This window comes from Miscanthus floridulus, chromosome 1 (assembly GCF_019320115.1).
Source record: "Miscanthus floridulus cultivar M001 chromosome 1, ASM1932011v1, whole genome shotgun sequence".
In the NCBI taxonomy this organism is placed as follows: domain Eukaryota; kingdom Viridiplantae; phylum Streptophyta; class Magnoliopsida; order Poales; family Poaceae; genus Miscanthus; species Miscanthus floridulus.
In genome coordinates, this window is record NC_089580.1 from 11,782,275 (window position 1) to 11,803,785 (window position 21,511).

The 21,511-nt window shown below is 46.0% G+C and overlaps 1 protein-coding gene across 1 annotated transcript; it reads right to left on the reverse strand.

Moving 5' to 3' along the window:
* Positions 1–14,612: 14,612 nt before the first annotated feature.
* On the reverse strand, positions 14,613–15,397 carry LOC136472938 (EPIDERMAL PATTERNING FACTOR-like protein 2). Its single transcript, XM_066470641.1, has 2 exons — positions 15,228–15,397; positions 14,613–15,140 (listed from the first exon to the last, which is right to left on the reverse strand). The coding sequence occupies exons 1-2, from the start codon at positions 15,312–15,314 to the stop codon at positions 14,868–14,870; spliced, it is 360 nt and encodes a 119-aa protein (XP_066326738.1). The 5' UTR covers positions 15,315–15,397; the 3' UTR covers positions 14,613–14,867.
* Positions 15,398–21,511: the final 6,114 nt, after the last annotated feature.

The window sequence follows — 21,511 nt, forward strand, 5'->3', positions numbered from 1 at the left end:
CCGAGACCCGACGCTGGGAGCTGAAGGCCAAGGGTGAGCTCCGTGGGCTTCCGTCCCTAACTTAGGTTGTTTTTTCTCTGGCTTGACCTCATTCCATTTTCTGTGGTGCAGAGTCAGAGGCGGAGATCATTCGGGCTGCCGAGGCTTCCAGCGCGGTGCAGACGGTGCTCGAGACCGAGATCGGGGAGCATGAGGCGCTAAAGTGTGCTGCCCTTTCTACCTGTGAGGCCCTAGAAGTCGAGGGGGTTCAGTCGGACAGCTCCCTTGGGAGCCGCTTGATTGCGCTGAGCAGCCAGATGCGCGAGCGGCTCGAGGGGCGCTGCACACGGGTGTCAAGCGGGGCGATGGCCGTCTTCTCCTCTCACTACCTTGGCATCGACCTCCCGGCCATCAGTGATGGCTATGTTCTGCCTGATGATGACGAGGAGGCCCACGCGGTGGTCGCGAAGCTGCTGGAGGCGGTGGAAGGCCCTAGCACGGCGCTGGCGATGCTCTTTGAAGAGGAGGTGGTTCCTCCCCTACCATCTGCTGGCGCTGGAGGCCCTGAGCCTTGATCTGGGTCCCGGGGGCTATGTAAAGATAGAATAGGGGTTATTTTTGTACCATAATGTTTGTGGCCGTCGAGGCCTTTATTTCTGACGTATTTGTGTTTCTTAGTTGTTTTTCTCATGTTTCCAAGCCTTTGCCCTCTGCTGCTCCTGATCAGATTTCGTTTGCAAAACACCCCTTTGGGGCCTAAGCCGTCCCTTGAGCGAGAGGTATTGAGGGAGTGCCATAGCCCGGGGGCGTAGGCCGTCTCGTGACTCAACCGGCCTCTTGCTTAGGAAACAGACCTTGGTCCAAGGAGTCTCTACAAATGATTCGTCAAAGCCTGCTAGAGACTTGGCGTAGGAATTTTTTTCAAAAATCAACTAAAAAATAGTGCGTGGGACCTAGGGGAAGTCCCCCATCTAGCCCCTGAGGGAGGCTTGGTTCTGCCGAGGTAGAGCCGAGTCTCCCTTATTGTGTTTATTGTACTGCCAAGACCTACGGTGGGCTCGAGGGGTTTCTCGAAAAATAAAGACCAACTAAAGAACGCTTTTTAATTGCATTTCGAGAAACGACATATACAATGCTTGGAAATTTAGGGATAAAAGTGACATAGCTGTTCTATGTTCCAAGCGTTGGTGAAGATTTTGCCCTTCTCGTTGGCCAGCTTGTAGGTCCCGGGCTTCAGGACTTGGGCGATGATGTACGGTCCTTCCCATGGCGGGGTCAGCTTGTGGCGACCCTTGTTGCTCTGTGCTAGCCTCAGCACCAGGTCGCCTACCTTCAGGTCTCAGCCTCGTACGCGTCAGGCCTGATAGCGCCGCAGGCTCTACTGATACTTGGCCGAGTGTAGTAGCGCGATGTCTTGGGCTTCCTCCAGCTGATCAAGGGCGTCCTCTCGGGTTGTGCGGTTGCTTTGTTCGTTATAGGCTTGCAGCCTCGGGGAACCATATTCCAGGTCGGTGGGGAGGATGGCCTCGGCCCCATAGACTAGGAAGAAAGGCGTGAACCCCGTGGCTTGGCTCGGAGTGTTCCTCAGGCTCCAGATGACCGATGGGAGCTCGGCGAGCCATTTCTTGCCAAACTTTTTCAACCGGTTGTGAATTCTTGGCTTGAGGCCTTGTAGGATCATGCCGTTGGCACGCTCTACTTGGCCATTGGTCCTTGGGTGTCCTACGGCCGACCAGGCCACATGGATGTGGTGGTCGTCGCAAAACGTTAGGAACTTTTTGCCGGTGAACTGCGTCCCATTGTCGGTGATGATGGTGCTGGGGATCCCAAACCGGTGGATAATGTCAGTGAAGAACAGCACTGTCTGCTCGGATTTGATTCGATTGATCGGACGGGCCTCGATCCATTTGGAGAACTTGTCGATTGATACCAGTAGGTGGGTGTAGCCCCCAGGGGCCTTTTGCAGAGGCCCGACCATGTCGAGCCCCCACACGGCGAACGGCCATGTGATGGGGATGGTTTGCAAGGCCAGGGCCGAGAGATGTGTCTGCCGAGCGTAGTACTGGCATCCTTCGTAGGAGCATACTAGCTTGGTAGCGTCAGCGACCGCCGTCGGCCAGTAGAACCCTTGGCGGAAAGCGTTCCCTACGAGCGTCCGAGGCGCCGCATGGTGCCCACAGGCGTCTGCGTGTAAGTCCCAAAGCAGGGCTTGGCCCGCCTCGGAACTGATGCATCGTTGAAGGACACCTGAGGGACTTCGCCTGTATAATTCGCCATTGTAGAGGGCGTAGGTCTTGGCTCGGCGCACAAGCAGTCGTGCTTCAGTTCAGTCATCGGGAAGCTCCCCCCGATCAAGCCAATCGAGGAACAGGACTCGCCAATCCGCATCCTGATCAGTCTGCGGAGGCTTGGTGCTGACTTCCATGACCTCGGGCTCGATCGAGGGTGTCTCGGCAGCAGAGGGGGCGTCGGGCTTTGCCATGGGTTCCCTAGGTGGGCCCTCCTCTGCTGTCGAGGTGCAGTCGATGGAAGGTTTGTGGAGGTCTCTGGCGAAGACGTTTGGGGGGACCAGGGCCCGTGCCGAGGCCATCTTTGCCAGCTCGTCGGCGGCCTCGTTGTACTTTCGCGTGACGTGATTTAGTTTGAGACCGTCGAACTTGTCTTCTAGGCCTCGTGAGTAGGGTCGTAAATGCCTTCATCGTCGGAGTTGGAGTGACCAAAGCAGTAATCGCTTGCGGCCAAGAACTGGCGCAAAGTCCCAGGGTCGTGGAGCCCAGAGAAATCCACTCCGGGCCATGCCTTGTCCTCATCCGAGGAGTCGGCGTGGGTGCTTAGGTCAAGACCGAAGCGCTGGCAGCGCTCTGAGGGATCCTCACGAGCGGCAGCGTAGGTGTAGGCGTAAGAAATGTCAGCATTTCTCAACCCAAAGGGGTATGGGGATAGTGCCGTCACCGGATTCTACTCTGCCAGGGTCAGTTCTCCAGGGAGTGGTGGAGTGGAGCTTGACGACTAGGCACCATCGCAAGCCACCGGCGTTTTCCCTTTGTCCAGGCTCAGGCCAGATAGGTCCCCAGCCAGGGACCCCGTACCAACAGCTGGTCGTAGGGTATCGGTGGGGAGTGGCGTGCCGCCCCGGGTTCGCGTAGCGTCGGGGTGGCCTTGCTCGCGTCGTGCCTGGTGAGTGCGGCAAGAGCGGCCGCTCGGGCGCCGCCTGCGCCTGGGCTGCCGATGCGTAACTTCATCATCGGACGGTGGGGCTCAGGGAGTGAGGAGTACCATGTCGTACTCATGCCCTAGAGACATGAACTCTAGGCTCCCGAACCAAACTACGGTGCCGAGACGCAATGGTCGTACAGGGTCTACCATCCGGAACCTGCTAGGATGATGAAACCGGCATGTAGAGAGCCCCTACCTGGCGCGCCAACTGTCGGTGTTTTGGACCGGGGGGTCCTCAACCGACTAGTGAATTTGTTCTGCGTGCTCCCGATTCTGGATGGTGATGCAAAGAGACACAAGGTTTATACTGGTTCAGGCAATCGGTGCCCTACGTCCAGTCTGAGAGATCGAACTTGTATTCCTTGCACCGAAGTGCTCGTAGTAGGGGGTTACAAGCTAAGGGAGAGAGGGAACTAGTCCCAGGACTCGGCAGGGTGTCGTGTAGACCGTCTGAGACGTTGCTCTCAAGCGGCTGGAATGTGTGCGTGTGTGTTTTTTGGTCCTCTTCTAAGTGGCCCTAATCCTCTCCTTTTATAGTTGAAGGGAGGGCAGGGACAGTACATGTTTTACTGTGCGGCATCGTGCCAACAGGGGCAGCATGTCCGAACCCTGTGGCCTGTTCCTGTGGCGGCGTGGCTGTCGGAGTAGTCCGTCCTGGGAGTAAAGGGGCGGCGTGGTCGTCACATCAGGTCCTGTGCGTCGTGGGAGCCTAGGGAGTGTCTCGGAGCAGACGTGGCGGCGAACATGCAAGCCACGGTGGACAGATTGTGCGCGAGGTTGAGGCCTGGTCAGTGCCAAGGCTTGTACTACGGTGGGGGGTCTCAGTAGGCACGAACCCCGAGACTGCCGAGGCCCTGGTGTACAGTGCTGAGGCCTCGAGTAGGCGGCGGGTCATGAGCACAGTGGTAGGACACAGTGGCTGGTAACCCCCATCATACCCTGTCCCAGGCGCTGATCGTGGGCATAGTGTTGGGACACAGTGGCCGGTAATCCCCGCCGTGCCCTGTCCTGGTCGGTATGGCGCTGATGCGACTTTGGGTCGCGTCGGCCATTCTGTGACGTTGAGCTATTGTCCGGCTGAGATTGCGGGAGTGGTTGAAAGTATTAATGAGACGTGACGCGCTGTCGGGAGGGTCGGCCGAGGCGGGGGGCGAGGGACCGCGGACGAGCCGGCCTCGAGCGATACGGAGAATGCTCCTTGCCGAGGCCTCACATGAGAGGCCTCGCGCGATACGGAGAACGTGGCCTCACGCGAGACGGAGATTTAGGCTCCTTGCCGAGGCCTCGCGCGGAAGGCCTCGCGCGATATGGAGAACGCGCCTCCTGCCGAGGCCTTCTGTGGAGAGCCTTGGGCGAGGCGGAGACGGCATTCCCTGCCGAGGCCTTCCCTAGGGAGCCTTGCCAGGATGCCGAGACCTCCTTCTCGGGGCTCTAGGCGAGGAGGAGGAGGAGCCAGTGGGCCTAATCGCGACGGGGAGGGGCCCACGACTTACCTTTTTGCTTTTATTATTATTTTTTAGATGGGACTTGGGCAACCCATTTGATGTTTTGCTTGGGGTACCCCATTCTAAGGTACCCGACACCCAGCTATTGTAAAACACACAATCAATCCAATATACAAGTTATTTACTTTTTCAGCTCCGATCACTCCTTAGGAGTAGGAGTAGAGTAGATCTCGGCGAGTTCTTCAGCAAGTACGGCTGCATCGATCCGGTTGACCACAAATCTATTCGTGATGCCATATCAAGCCATAACAAAGCTTTCGTGGACATATTCCACAACGCCATGAGAGAGATGATTCATGGGTTTTTAGTTAGTCAAGGTGGGCTGGCTTATTACAACATTCCAGATCCGTCGACCTAAGGGACTTATCAAGTCGGTACCAGCCATCAAGAGGCAGCACCAGCTGGTAGTGGTGATGTCTAGACAGTTTAGGGTTCATCTGAATAAACTCAAGACACAATATAATCCTGGACCATCAATACAGCATGTGCAACAGCCGGCGGGGCAAAGTCAAAACCAGACGATCAATTTTGGCACATCAGGCCACATACCATCGTCGGCTCAAAAAATAGCACCATTAATTCAAAGGACCCGTAGAGATATGGATCCTTATGTTTACAATCAGAGACTTCAAGCAGCGAGTTAGCAAAGGACCCAGCAGATCGAGATTCTACAAGGGTATCACTTTGGCATATATTATAACACCCTTCACATGATGCCAAATCTAGAATATCAAGACACACGGGATTTTAATTTACAGATGTGTCAACAGGTGCAGAGGAATCCAAATCCGCAAGCTGAGGAATTATTGTTGAGGGTGACCGAGATGATAAAGAATCAGTTCGGTCTGAAGCCAAAAGGGCTGACCTTTTCGTACAAACACCCATATCCAGAATGGTATGATTTGATCGCCCTTCCCATAAATTACAAGCTCCTGGAGTTTGCTAAGTTTACTGGCCAAGACAGTACAAGCACGATAGAACATATCAGTCGGTATCTTACACAGTTGGGCGAAGCATTAGTTGAGGATGCCCATCGAGCTTATTTCTTCTCCTTGTCCTTATCAGGGCTAGCCTTCACTTAGTTTTCATCACTACCAGTCAATTCTATTACCAATTCGGCTGACCTAGAGAAAAAGTCTCATACATATTTTTACACTAGGACTAAAAAAAAGATTACCGATCTGACAACTATAAGACAGAAGACTAATGAATTAGGCACTGAATTTCTTCAGAGGTTCCGAGAAACCAGGAACTTGTGCTTCTCCTTAAATTTGGCTGATGATCAACAGACTGCTTTAGATATTCAAGGAATGCTACCAATATGGAAAGAAAAGTTATCGGGACAAGAATTTGACAACTTAGGACAATTGGCTCAATGAGTGGCAGCGTTCAATAGTCAATTCCAGAGTATGCGCAGAGATATCCGGTTCTAAAAGAGAACCACAGTAGCCGAAGCCTATGATCCATACTCAGTCGATGATGGCTATGAAGAAGAAGAAGAAGAGGTTGATGCGGCTGAATGGAATTAGGGCAAGAGGACAGTAATGGTGTCAAATCCTTGGGGAAGAGGAGTCAAGGAGAGCTATGACTTTGGTGTCACCAAATCAGATAAGCTCTTCGATTTCTTGCTTGAAAAAGGGCAGATCAAGTTGCCCGATTGTTATGTCATGTTGCCCCCTGATCAATTAAAGAATAAGAAGTTTGTAAATTCCATAATGCTACTTCTCATTCCACTAACGAATACAGAATTTTCCGGTAGCATATACAGAGGGCTATTCAGCAAGGGAGGCTCAAATTTGATATGCCTCAAAAAATAAAAGTTGATGATAATCCTTTCCCAGGAGACCAAACACATGGTTGATGCTGGGCTATTCAAAGGAAAAACTAAGGTCCTAACATCAACCAAATCAAAAGAAGCTAGAACGGTCGATCCCAAGATGCAAATATCGGCTGACGAATATAGAGAGATTAGAAGACGTCGTGTCGAGCAAAAGAGTCGATATGAGCAGGGGGAGACATCAAAAGCGGAGACGACAAAACCACATGTTATATCTTGAATTCTATTGAATAAGTGGCAGTGGCAGAAGGAAAATGATTATCAGCATTGGTTAAAGGATCAAGCATACCAGCATCAACTGAAAGAAGAGAGGTATGAAAGGAAACGAGCCAAATTATATTGGAATTGTCCTTTCTTTAGACATTGCTAGAATGAAGGTTTGAAGTTGCCTACTAGACATGACTATCCAGAATGCAGCAATCAGTATTGGGAGTTTAGGCAATCTCAAACCAACCGCCGGTCTATCCGTACTCAAGATGCATATCATCATGATAACAAAGATCGGTGCTTAAAAATGGAAGTGTTCATAATCGGCTGGAAAAAAGAGTTGTTGACCAGGACTGGGCTGGTTATGAAGGGAAAAGCAATGAAAGAAAATATGTTTGGCAGGAGGGCCAATGGTGTCCAGAAGGTTTAACAAGAAGCCAGAAGAGAATGGTGCAATGCCTAAGGAATAAAGAGATGGAATAGACTGAGGCATCCGGTAAACCTCAAGTATGGCATACCAAGCAAACAGCTGATAGAAAGCAACCATCGACTAATATCCAAATGGCTTTTCTGTTACCATCAGAATTTAGAGCTCCGGCAGATCAAGAAGTTTATTCAGATTTCGTTGAATCGGAGTATGAAGAAATAGTTGCCAAGTTAACGGTTGTACAACAAGCAATATTTGACAAACCAGTCAAACATCGGCACTTAAAAGCTTTATATATGAAATGTCTTGTTGATGGAAAGCTGATGAATAAGATGTTGGTGGACGGAGGCGCTTCCGTTAATCTTATGCCTTGCACCACTTTTCATAAACTTAGTAAAGGACCAGAAGATCTAATAGACACTGACATGATTCTTAAGGATTTTAGAGGTAATACGTCTAAGACCCGGGGGCAATAAACGTCGAACTAACAATTGGAAGCAAGACTCTGCTCACCACGTTCTTCATCATCAATGGAAAAGGGTCATACAATTTACTCCTCGGTCATGATTGGATTCATATGAACTGTTGTATACCGTCAACCATGTATCAGTGTTTGATTTAATGTCATGGAGATGATGTCAAACTGGTTCGCGCTGATGAGTCCATGAGCATCGCAACAGCCGATCCAGTCTTTTGGGAACTAGGAGACTTTGAATATTTTTCTGGCAAGTCATGGAAAGGAGGCTTCATTAAGATCAGCAATGAAAGCCAACAGCCGATACAAGCGATCAGCTCTGAGAGTTTATTTTAGTAGAAAAATCATGGCTTCACGTCAGCCATTGGATTAAAGGAAAAAATAAGCATTGAGTCCTAGAGATGAGTTTAGGCCGACATACGTGGATACTGAGTCAAATTGTAAGTGTGATTCAGAGCTAATGGATTTCTTAAAAAAATGATATTTCGCTTAATAGAATGCTTGACCTGGGTTGATTCACCATTTAACCTTTGATATAAAAAGTTTACGGGACGTTATCCTAACATCTGGTCAACATTTGATAGTCGATTCGTTCTCGGCTCTAATAGCCGGTACCAGGAAGGGTATCGCCTCTAGTTCAAAAAATAAAATCTTCAAAGACAATAAAAGCCGATAAGATATGTATCACCTATAGAGCAAAAACAAAAAGCAAAAACAATCATACACAATGGTATTGCACTAAGGCACATTCATGAAAAGAACAAGAGTCTTTGTTCATCGAATTACCCTAGATACAATCTAATCAAGGACCTTGTTTACCACATACTAGGCGGATGTGATGTCTACTATGGCCTCCGCTACCATAACAAATTCCTTGAGCAAGTCCTTATGTTCCTTAGGGCTATCGCCCATTGAAAAACTAGTTTCCATGGCGTGGAGCTCGTACCTAGTTCGAACTTATGCTATAGTTAGCGCCACCGCCGCACCATGATGAACGCCGTGGATGGCAATCTCCTGAATGCAAGCTGGGATGTCTTGGAGACAAGTGGCGATGGGGGAACCCTGGGCATTAACGGCATCCGCGGTCGCATTCGCCGCCAGTTGGAGAGACTCTAACTACACTGTCAAGGCTGACAGTCACAGGAACAAAAGACTATCAAGATAAAGATAATGTAAATCGAAAGGAGGCGTTCCTGGAATTTGTCTCACCTGCCACCATGGCGTCATACTTGGCCAGCCACGCTCGAACGGCGCTGGCCTCCTCCTCAGCCGCGTGAAGGGCGGTCTGAGAGACCCCGAGGTGAATCTCTAGCTGGCCATTCTCCCAAGTCACCTCAGAATAATGATTCTAAGCCATCCTCCACTCATGAAGGTAGCACGGGGCGTCGTCGCCATTGTAGGAGTCAGAAGAATCCAATAATGAGACCGGCATAGAAGATGCAGCGTCAGAAGGCCCACCGGCCCTAGGGAGAGGGCAAAGACTGTCATTCACAACAAACCTATAGGTGAGTCAAAACAGTTAATCGTCATAAACAGGCAATGTCAATCTCACCTCAAACGTCGAAGACGCTGGTTCATCGGCATGTTCTCCTCCTGGATCTCCTCCATAGCACACTTGCCTCGGTTATCCTCGTCGACCTTGGAAAATAAGTGGATCTACGGAAGAGAGAAAGAAAACCGCTATAGGGCTTCAGTAGGCGGAGAAGAGCAAAGGAATAATTGCAAGTGGAGATATGTTCAAGGCCGAAGCCATCGACTGGTATTTGAAGACATGAAGCGAAGAGGTGGGTGCATCGGGGCGCGCAAAAGGCAACCGCAATTAATAGAAGGCAAGGCGCCACTTCACTAATGCCAATGGGAATACGGTGTTGAGCAACTGAAGTCAGGAAATTGAGGGGTTCTCTTAATAAAAGCCGTGTTTTTAGACTCGAATGGATTAGAAGTCTGGGATCGGTTGTACCAAATCAGCTCTTTAGCCGAAAAAAGAAGCGTAATTAAATAACGGAGAGTATGATCGAATTCTACACAAGGGATGCTCTCGAAGATGTACTTATGATGGTCAAAAGTGAGATAACCAATATGGTCGCCTAATCAGGAGAAACCTTATCGGATCAAACGTTGTGCGCCTAGTAATATGTACATTTTGAAACACTGAGAGGAGAAGAGGAATTTGGCAGAGTAATCGAATGGGGAATATTCAAAGGAATATTACTCTAACGTTTGGAGTAATACTCGACAACCAACTTGCTCAGCTGTCAGTTCTAGTGACCAATGCTAGAAGGGTATCGCTTCTAGTGCGAAGATAAACCCAGAAGGGTGAAAGCCGATACGATATGTGTTGCCCGCAGGAGTGAGATAAACATGGACAAAGTGGTGCATGAAGTAAAAGAAAAATCATTGGAGACGAGGGAATTGTTTGCTTGATGTCACTTATTACAAGCTATAGACTAGAAAATACTTTGTGCACTATATCATCAGCCTAGGAGGTCAGGGCTACAAAGTTGGCGATGTTGGGGAAATCATTGGCCAGGCGCTCATAATCTCTAGGGTATCCGGTGGATGGAGCTCCATGGGAAAGAAGCCAAAGGTCGTGCCCAGAGTGAACTTGTGCAACAACCAACGCTATGGTAGCGCCATGACGAACGCCATGAAGAGCAACTTCTCTGACACGATTTGGGGTGTCGTGCAAATGAACCACTAGAATGGCGCCCCTAGCATTGACGAATCTAGCCGCATGGTCCATAGCTAAACGAAGGCTTTCCAGCTGAGCCGATAGATCTAAAGGATTTAAGGAAGAGGTGATCAGGATCTTGGAGGCAAAAGTTAAGAAGAAACAAAAAATTATGGTAAATGTCTCACCAGCAATTCTGGCTTCAGCCTTGGCCAGCCTCTTCTGCATCGAGTTGGCCTCAAGGGGTGATTGGCCCTAAACTATGGCCAGAGCCGACTCCGCAATAGCGAGGCAGTCGGCGAGTTTCTCGCCAGTCCGGTCAATGGAAGCAATCAAGTCATTGTTATCTCTCGACTTCCTCAAACAGTGGGGGAAGCTGGCGACAAATTAGCGCTGAGGATGACCCTAAAGGCTAAGCAAAGTTAGCCCTCTACTCTGAAATGATAGGAGCATCGTGAGGTGTGCCCTCTTGACGATGGATGCGCTGGCATGATGATGCAGATCCATCAAGAGTCTCCTCAGCAGATCTAATGTTGTTCTCCATGATCTCAGGCCTATAAAAAAGCAGAAACTATACTAAGGATGTAGGAGATTTGAGACGAAGCGAATGGTTTTTCGATCCAGAGCCATGGCCCGTATGTATAGCCCGGGAAGGCAAGAAGATAGACTTCGCCGAGGGTGTAAAATTGAAATCAGGAATGGAAACGGATCGACACTCTAGACATTCAGGAGACAAATAACAAAAAGATAATAAATTTGGACTTATTACTTCACCGAGTTACAAAATATCATGGGGTGGATATGAAGAATTTACATTGACCAGAAATCGACCCACCAAAACTTCTTTGGATTGAAGGGAGTCCGAATCCCCACAAGGCCAAAGGTCATCATGAACCGAGTCATATTGGCCCGTTGATAGAATTGTGCAAGGAAAAGGGAAAGGCCGCCCAATAGATGCCCAGCTAATTCCTCGGTGGCTGGGAAACTGTTGGAAAGAAGCCTGTGGTTTTCTCGGTGGGCATTTGGTGGAACGAACAAGGGGAAAGTGTCCACATATTTTAGCCCTTGCAAACACTAGAATAGCTCTGCGAGCATGGTGAGAAGACACAGGTGATATCACAAGACTTCTCCTAGCCGCAGTAGCTGATCCTCTTGCTCAACAAGACGCTAGAATGAGCGACACAATCACCATATGCACAAGAATTTTTCTAACCACTCAAGATCTTCATAACAAAAGAATGGACCATGAAGGGTCCGGCGGAGCTAGAAGCACTTGAGGGAGTAGATGGAAGAAAAACATGGCTGGATTGTTGAGTTGCTCTAACTAGAGTCGGATAGACATTTTATAGCCGGCCCGAGAAGATGAATCCAAGTGACCCGTGAAGCAGTGATGCTCTTGTAAAAGTTTTGAAGCATAAACTCATGGGCTGACGTAGGCGGCGACAAACAGTAAACCCTAGATCAAGATTCTCTACCCGTGACTGCGAACCAATTAAGGATAATTAGACATGATAATTTTGGAATAAAATTATTTTTATCCCAAAATTAGGGGGCATGTGTTTATACCAAAATTTAGAAGAAGTCTCACAGGGATTTGAAAGCTCCCAAGATCATGTCATCAAAGAAGCAGTTGTGTGCAGATCGAAATTAGCTAATTCAAATGCAGCAATAGAATCGGCATTCTTCAGGTAACGCCAGTAGATGACGGCGAGGACTACGATCGACGCCAGGAGAAAACATGTTGGACTCTGCAAAAAGAGAAAGATTAGAGTCTAAGTTATCTTAAATTAGGAATGTTTTCTCGTAGGGCCAAAGATTGTGATGAGTCGTGCTTAGATAGGAGTCATGCGTAGATTCCGGGTATAAATACCAAACCTTGGCTATTATAAAACTCACAATCAATCCAATATACAAGTCATTTACTTTTTCGGCTCCGGCCATCCCTTAGGAGTAGGAGTAGAGTAGATCTCGGCAAGTTCTTCAGTAAGTATGGCTGCATCAATCCGGTCAACCTCCACTGCTTGTTGTAAGTATCGTTATGGCTTATACCTCTGTTCGTATAGCTGCATCGATTCGGTCGACATCCACTGTGACTCTGGTATAAGTTAGTTATCGATTCTTGCCTAGTTCAAGTATGGCTGCATCGATCTGGTCGACCCCCACTGCATGAACTAGATCAAGGTCAAGTTATCGGCTCTATCTAAGGGCGGCGTTCCTTCGGATAGATTCATTAAGTTACCGATATTGCTTATTGCTTCTATTATTTATTTAATTACAACAATATCACTTTGCCCGATTGGGATTGATCTAGATGGGCCTTATATCCTTTTTAGCCAATTGTTTGCTAATCTAAAACTTATCTAATCTGTACTTTAAACGATGAGTTATGTTTTATCAGCTGTTTTACATCAATCTTGATCGTACATAGCGTGCGGTTAAGACGTGTTTGATCTTGAGTAGATCTATTGGTTAGCGAAAACTGTTCCATGGCCCATTATCACGGCCTATGTGATTTTGCCTCACACCCCACTGTTAACACCGTGGAGTAGTGATTGTTATTTGGTAGATCTGTTCTTGAGAGGGCATGATCTTAACTGTCGCTATGCCTGAATCAGTTGTTTTAGCCGATATCGAGCGCTTTCACGAACAGTTCGCATCATGAGATCGTTGAAGTAGTGATAGGTTGAAAGATGTGTTAGCCCCATAATCTTATTATTGTATTATGGCATGCATGATTCTGCCTCATGCCCCACTGATATTAGTAATAAGTTAGGGTCGTCGAGTCTATTGTTGTTTCTACGGCCTGCATGATTCTGCCTTATGCCCCACTAGTCATAGCGATAGATAAGATCTAATATGTTCATTAGATTTATTTCTATTAAATAATCGAATGATGATGAACTGTTTCTTTTATAAAGAAGTTCGATTACTTGTAGTCATCGGCTTAGCATGAACTAATTACTGTTGATATCTTTTTACCAGTGACCAGTATTTGTTTAAAAATGACATTCATAATGATAACCGATTCTTCTTATACAACCTCATGAGTTTTAACCGATTTATTCTTATGAATATGCTGGAATCGGCTATTTAGTCGATCTCCTTTCATATCGGCTCTCAAAGTCGCACATTCGGGACTGTCTAGTAACATCGGCATGTTCCGTCCTTAATTACTTATAAGCTTTCTCTCCTTGTCAATTGCAGGGTCAAATTGACTGATACGTCTCGGGAGGAGTGCGCAGGATCGACCACCCTTGCGCTGAAGCTAGGCGGATCTACAACTCCATCGAACGGATCCTTCCGACTTGCTACGTGTGTCCTCGGCACAGGACGTCGACACACACCAAATGGCTGCACCTTAGTTTCAGCAACCAAATCTCCATCAACCAATCAAGCTCATAATTATAAGGTTAACAAAATTTATAGAAAATAGTATCAACGTGTATGTTTTCAAATAGTTATTATAAAATTATACTATATGACTCTAGTAATATTTTTTACACACATAGCTTTTTATATATATTTGGTCCAACCGTCCAACTTCAGATGGTTTGACTCCTTGTAAGGCCTTGTTTAGATCCCATCAAAGTTTCAAGTTTTTTCACTCTTTCTCCATCACATCAATTTTTAGCCGTTTGCATAGAGTATTAAATGTAGATAAAAAAAATAACTAATTACACAGTTTAGTTGGAAATCACGAGATGAATCTTTTGAGCCTAGTTGGTCCACGATTGGACAATATTTACCAAATAAGACGAAAGTGGTACTATTCATCAGGTTGAAAAAAGTTGCAATCTAAACAAGGCCTAAGCAAAATTTCCATCTTTTTTAGATGGGGGGAGTACCGAGATAGCTCCTAGCTTCTCTAGCTTCTAGCGTCCTTTAACACGAACGATGAACATCCTTTCCTGCAGTCTGTTGTTCGGAGCATATTTCACTCATTCCATACGTACAATGTATCCCTAGTATGGAGGCGTGTAAGACTGAAAAGAGCCTGAATAAAAATGCTCTTAATGAAATACACGCAAAGCGCGTTCTAAAAAAAAAGAGCCTGAATAAAAATGCTCTTCATGACATACACGCAAAGCGCTTTCTCGGAAAAAAAAAAAGCCTGAATAAAAATGCTGAAGATGCTGATCCAATGGGAGGAAAACATAGTTGGATGTGCTTCTGACAAACAGAAGTACGGTGGTAAAACAGATGGCTTAGATAGGCGAACCAACATTGAACAAAATTACCTAGCTTGGATGCCACGATAGGCGAACCAAGATTGAACAAAATTACCTAGCTTCTGACAAAATTACTGCAGCAGCGTCGAGTTAACTGACAGCAAAACATCCTTGTAACGCAGGAGGATCATACGCTTGTCACTACAAAGCGGAAGCTGGAGCATACGTTTCTCCAGTGGAGTGGTCACCGTACCAAAAGGGACAACACCTCGATTATAAGAGGAAGTAGAAAACAAATCACCAAATCCAAAAGAGATCCTATACTATTACACTATGTCCACAAGCAGATTGCTTCCGTTGCGGTCGATTGGTGCTGGCGTTTCAAGGGTCCAGGATGTGCCGCCCACACTTGCATCTCCAGCTCAGCGGCTTGTAGTTGGAGTGGTCGTCGTAGGAGGCCGGCATTGCTCTTCCACCGGTGGTAGCAGCAGCAGCTCTGCTGCCATGGCCGAGACCCTCCTTCTTCCTCTGCTGCAGCTGCTGCGGAGATATGGGCACCTGCACTGCCTCGCAGTGGCCACAGGACCTGCACCTCCCCTCGCAGCTCGGCGGCCTGGATCCGATCACGCCCCTGATGCCTGCAAAGCTCGCCTCCTGCAAGAGCACACCACAAAAGGAAGCTTCAGTTGAGGGGAGCTGATGTTGAGAGCATTACACTGTAACCATTTGGTTGCCACTGACCTCAATGACGGAAGCTCTGGCATGGACGGCGGTGGCTCGCGTGGAAGTGAGCAGGAGGGCTACCAGGAGGAGGAAAAGATGGCCCATTTGAAGATGATGCAGATCGGAAAAGGCGAGCTAGTGGGGAGGGATAGAATGGGGGAGGCGATGATGGAGGAGAAAGGCGAAAGTTGGCCACCAGCTGGGTCGTCTTCAGACTTTCAGAGTTTTCAGATAGAAATTGCGATGCTCGTGCGGACGTTTTATGCGCGCGGCCGTGTCCTTGTGTGCCGATGTGCGAGGCTTGGTCGGATTCTCTCAGGAAGAGGACAGGTGGTAACTGGCAAGAAACGGCTGACTCATCAGGCTCTGCTTTGAGCTTTCCCCTTTGTCAGCTCAGCTCGCTTTCCGTGTACATGTAGTGCGCCGTACCTTGTGTCCTCACCTAGTCACCTGCTACGTTAGTAGTAGTAGCTTGCGCGTGCTCCTAGAGACATCAATTATTCAGCCTGTTTGTTTATTGGTTTCGGTCAGACTTATTTAACTAGCCAATAGTATTTTCATCTCACAACAAACAATCACTAGCCAGTCCAAACCAACCCAGAAACCAACCAGCAAACACGCCAATTATGATGATTAATTTGCTATCAAAATTTATCATGCCAAATATTTATTTATATAGCAAGTAAAAGTTGAACCAAAATAGTTGTCATAAATTTAGCAAACCAAATCTAAGATATTAGCAAGTTTTTAAGATGGTAACGAATCAAATGGCTGTAAAAATTTTGGCTTGTCCATATTTTAATAACTAAATTTTAGCCATCAACCAACCAGGCTCTATCTTTTGGCTTGGTTGGTATAGCTTATAAGCTACTTATGGCTAAAATAAGCTGAAATCAACAGCTAAACGTCATGCTTTTCAGCAGCTTATTCTGGCCACGCTTATTCCCACAGCTCCTATTTGTACTAAAAAACATAAGTTGGATCAGACCAGCTTATTTTGACCGCTGTTTTTACTCTATTTGTGTGGCAGAACCTTCTAAGAAATCGGGCCCACATGCACCTATCGTTGTCTTAACAGACCTCGGATATCGTTCACGAGTTCCCAACAACTCAACAGGTCTGTCGGGTGTCCTCGGGAAACCCGAATCATCCACGTTTCTTTTTCGAACAGGATCCCAATCACAGACATTGCAGATTACAACAGTTTATTCAAATATATACATCAGAGTAAAGATAGCGGAAGTCTTAAGATAACATAGTTTACAAACCAGTTGTTTTCAAACTTACAATACCATAAGTGTCATACAACCATAGTAGCGGGATAATATTACATTAACTTTATTTATCATACAAACTAGTGCCTTGTCCAAAGGCCATTCATCACTCCTCATCGTCATTGACTTCAAACATAGACATGCAACAGGGACCAAAACAAGCCTGCGCAGGCGACTCACCTGCAACAAGGGTTAACAAACCCTGAGTACAAAAGTACTCAACAAGACTAACCTGACGTAAAGGGGTGTAAGACTTTTAGAGATGCAGGGTTTGGGGCAAGGTAAGGATGTAGCAAGATTCAAAGTTCTTTGCCAAAAGCTTACTATTCTTATCCTATTTTCGAGTTTTACCCCTAAGTCCTTTTAGTTCATTATCTCAACTAAATGTACATTTTCCATATTCCATTCCTTCTCATTCCATTCTTTTCTCATATTTTAGTAATTCACCAGTCCTGCATTGCTTCTGTAATGAATCGAGTCTCCATATTCGTGGAGCACCGGTAATTCGAATTGATTCAAGTCCCAGCTGGGGATTCCTTATCACACGACATATGTAGAACTTAATCTTGCATATATCAACCTCGCTACCGGATCCTCCTATACTAAGCCGTCTCCACGTCACCCGAGAGCACAACACACCTCAAATCCGGCCACATTCCAGCCACGAGGGTACACGCTACTCCCGCCATCTCTCCACTCCTAGTGCGTGGACATTCGTCTTAGTATCGGATTAGCCGAAGTAGGCTTACCGGAGTATGTGACCAGTACTACAAAGTGTCTCGTTCAGAAGATCCACAATGAGTGGCCTTTAAGCGACATAGTCGGCAACATTACCCAACATTCAAGATAAGTCATCCGACTAGTCTCTAGTTCATTCCATTTTCTTTCTTTCTTTGGCCAGTATGCCATCTTTGCTTGTATCAAAACTTTTACTTTGAAAACCTACCATAAGCATACTAAGCATTCTACGCCTTTGTAAAAGAAATCATCTTTAAGGATGGTAAACAATTAACAAGGTAGGTAATGCATCAAGTAGGTAACATTTGAATTAATCAACTTAATGCAATAGGTAACATAGGTGATAAACTTTTCAAAGTAACAAGGTAAGGGTTTTATGCATAAACCGGGCCTTGCCTTCGTTGACGATCTCAGGTTCCGGATCAGTACCACAATTATCGAATCCCGTGACAATCGGGGATTCTTCCAGAACTTGCTCAACTAGAATCGTTTCACTCTCGGGTTCTACACAAAATGACAACATATGATTTAACATGATGATAATGTAAACATGATGCTTTCACAGTACATGAAATGTAAAAACACCTCGAATACGACTTTTCTTTACGGTACAGTTGCAAGCCAACAAAACCAACTTGCAATTCTACCATCAAGAACCACATATGTGACTTGATCAAATGAATCTTGAAACCCTACTAGTCACAAAACATGACCAAAACAAGATTCAACACTAATCAAACACTTAGGGTTTGCTTTTATTTATTTTTGAATTAATTTAGAAATAAGCCCAAAAATGAACTTGTTCCAAATGACCTTAAAATTTTATGTAAGCTTCCTCATGACAAATTAGTGTACTAAACCAAATTTCATAATTTTTGGAATTATACAGTGGCCTACATAAATCATAGAAATTGCATTTATCAATTAATGGACTGAATATTTGAACATTAAAAATATATTCAAATTTTAAGTTTCAAATTTTTGAATCATACTAGAGCATATACAGAAGCTACACACAAATTTTCAGAATTTTTGGAGCTATGATTATTTTTTTACAAATTTCTAAAGATTCAGCACTATTCAAAATCAGAAAATACCAAAACCTTATTGTTCTTCTCTTTCTCTCTCACTGACAACCCGACCCCACTTGTCAGTGTCACATAACAGGACACGGCGGTGCTGCCATCACTAACCGGCCCAAAACGCGCCGACGGCGACGCTCCGACGAGGCAGACCGCACCTAAATGATCTACACCATCCTATGAATCCATCCCAGCCCTCAAAATGGCAGCAAGCACACCGGAGAGAGCCCCACGCCGGCCATGGCGGCTCGAGCACGACGGCTCACGGTGTAACCCCGGCAACGGTGCAGTAGAGTCTAAAATGAAGCGAGTATCGCGTTCAGTAGCTCACCACGATCACGTCGGTGCGTTTGGTGAAGACAGAGACGGTCTGGAACAGCCTGGCCACGTCGAATCGATGGTGGCGGAGCTCCGGCCGGTCTCGGGGAAGAAGATGTTGCGCTGGGCGATTCCGGTCAACCCAAGCAACGCGAGCAAGCCGAAGAGGAGCGCAAGACCGAGGCGATCGCGTTGGCGTAGCTGGGTATGACGGACGCGGCTCGACGGTGGCTACGGCGAGCGGCGGAGCTGACTGGCGGTAGAGCAGAGCAGAGGGGAAAAACGGGGACGATGGCGACGGTTGCTGCTATTTATAGCCGGGAAGGGGACGTCTGGCGTCGACAGCGCACGAACGAACTCGCCACGGCACCGGTTGCGTGTCAACGCACGAGGAAGCAGCGCAATTTGATCGGCGGTGACAACAGCGTGGCACCGGCGGCAAGCAGAGAGGTGGCGTTCAGCCGATTTTCAATTTTGAAGTATTTACAGAATTGCCACTGTGTTAATTTTGCAAATTACTCATAAATTTTCTAAAGAAGTTGAAAATCTCCAAAAATAAAAGTTGCTCAACTTTTCAAACTCTACAACTTTTCTTCAAGGAACATTTTCAAATTCTTCCTCCATTTTGAAATTTGAATTTGGGGTGCATTTGAGTATTTGAATCATTTCAAAATTACTCCAAATTTTATATGTAAACTTGAAAAACTTCGAATACCAAAGTTGATCCTTATAAAATAATCTTCAACTTTGCTTTTTATCACAACCCCAAATTCCAAATGGATTTTGAATTAGACAAAAGGGGCAAAAAGGACTTTTATGATTTGAATTTGAATTCAAATTTGATTTGTTTACCTTTTTACTTTAACTTTGATTTTTGACTAGTAACATGGCCCATTAGGGTTATTTGAGTCAAATGACACATGGCCTCACATGATCACATGAAATTTGACCCTTGTGGTCATGATCTTTATTTAGGGTTTTGAATCACATCACATAAAATAACAACATTATGAAATAAAGCTTATTTAGTGAATGCATTCAAAATTTTCTACTTTATGAATGCTTTGCAATGCATATGATGACATGTCAAGTTTTTAGTGCTAGGTCAAAACACCAGAGGTGTTACAATTTGTGTAACTTATCTAGGAAGCGCTTCCCAGATAAGCTGTACCAAACAGGGCCATATCTTAGAAAAAAGTCTTTCTTCATGGCTTTAAAATTACCATATTATTTGAAGAAAAATAAAGCTATTATTTTGAGGAAAACACCTACCTCTTTATAAATTATACTCAACACAATCATTATAAAGAACATGACCCAATTCTAAAAAAAAAGAACATGACCCAAAATACTGGTATAAATTATCCATGATTATCACTATGGAAGTAGTAACCAAAAATACCTATGTGCATGTGCATCTATTATCACTTGTAGGCAAGAACCAACCCTAAAACTTCTTCAAAAGCATACTAAAATGAGTTCTTAGGACCATCACAATATATCATGCCCTTAGTTGAATCACACAAGCAAATAGTCCTCAGAAGACTGCAAGAATAAAACCTCGCTACTGAAACACACTAACACAAAATCAAATCGAGCATAAGCCTCACACAATTCCTCAACACACAACAAGATAACAACGAAATAATGCTTATTATGAAAGAAAAGAGTGGACAAGAGACAACCGGATTTTTCCATGGTGTCAAAGTAGTTGCCACTATCCCCCTAATCAACATTGGATCACCCATTAAGGAGGGTTCAGCTCTCTTGAATCACCAAAGTTTAAGATCCACTACGAGTACCCATTCTCCACTATATGGGTAATCGAGTCTTTTTTTACAAACTAAACACAAAGTCAGGAGCCTTCCAACAATCACCTTCTCATGAAAAAAGTCACCTATTCCTCCATTAGGCCGTCTAGGAGCTGCCAAACTCCAAGAGTAACAAGTATTTGGTCTTCGCTTGATCAAACTCCAAGCCAACAACATAAGGATGCACACTAATACCACTCGTAAGCACTCTCATTGACTTGAAGTGCCCTCAACCCTTGCTCAATGCCTCTCCATTAGTGTTAACCTTCCAGGGATTCAAGAGGGATCCAAATGATCTACATAACACACATATATATAGGCATGAGAGAGCATCCAAACGCTCAAAAAAGAATTGCTGAAGAAAGCACCACCTGATGATTCGTAGGGCCTCATTGTGGGCACTAGATTATACGGTGCTTTCTATTTCCACTGTTTGCTAACGGTAACTATCGAAGATTCTCCAAATATTTCTCACTAGACGATACACTATAACCAGTAAGATACATATGGTGCACAGCAGTAAGCATGTCCAACTTGAACTAGATGTTGCGTAGTACCACCAGATGATCCGTTGACCCCACAAGGTCATGCCACCAAATCATACCGTGAACTCAAGCAAGCATGCCCAAGCTGAACTTCAACTATGCACATAGACACCAGATCATCTGCTGGTCCACTCAGGACCCTTCACCATATCATTCGGTGAGTAACGCTGGCTAACACTAAGTATATATGGCACATTGTTACTAGATGATCGATCGGTGGTCTAGATCTACTAATTTGTTGCACTTTAAACTTCAACATTATTAGAGACGAATGGGAAGAGGAGCGAGGAACAAGGCTCATCGGCAGTTTGGTGTGGATCTACTCCCATTTTCCTTCACTATCCGGCATGGGCTATTTTTTTTATCCCTGCCCTTCCACCACTACCTTTTCCTAGACGGGCTGGGCTCTTGGGAGCAAAACAAAAGAGGGCTGAAGAGTCCACACAGTCCACAAAACTCGATGTTGCTCGAACACGTGCATCTTCCGGCCCCAATAGGTAGCAGCCCAGAGGCTCGCAGCCCGCGCTCATGCAG

Bases quoted from the DNA above. Each gene is read 5' to 3' on its own strand.
- LOC136472938 (XM_066470641.1), bottom strand. From the start codon at position 15,314: ATGGGCCATCTTTTCCTCCTCCTGGTAGCCCTCCTGCTCACTTCCACG. The intron at 15,141-15,227 runs GTCAGTGGCAAC...GTGCTCTTGCAG, and splicing joins CCAGAGCTTCCGTCATTGAG to GAGGCGAGCTTTGCAGGCAT.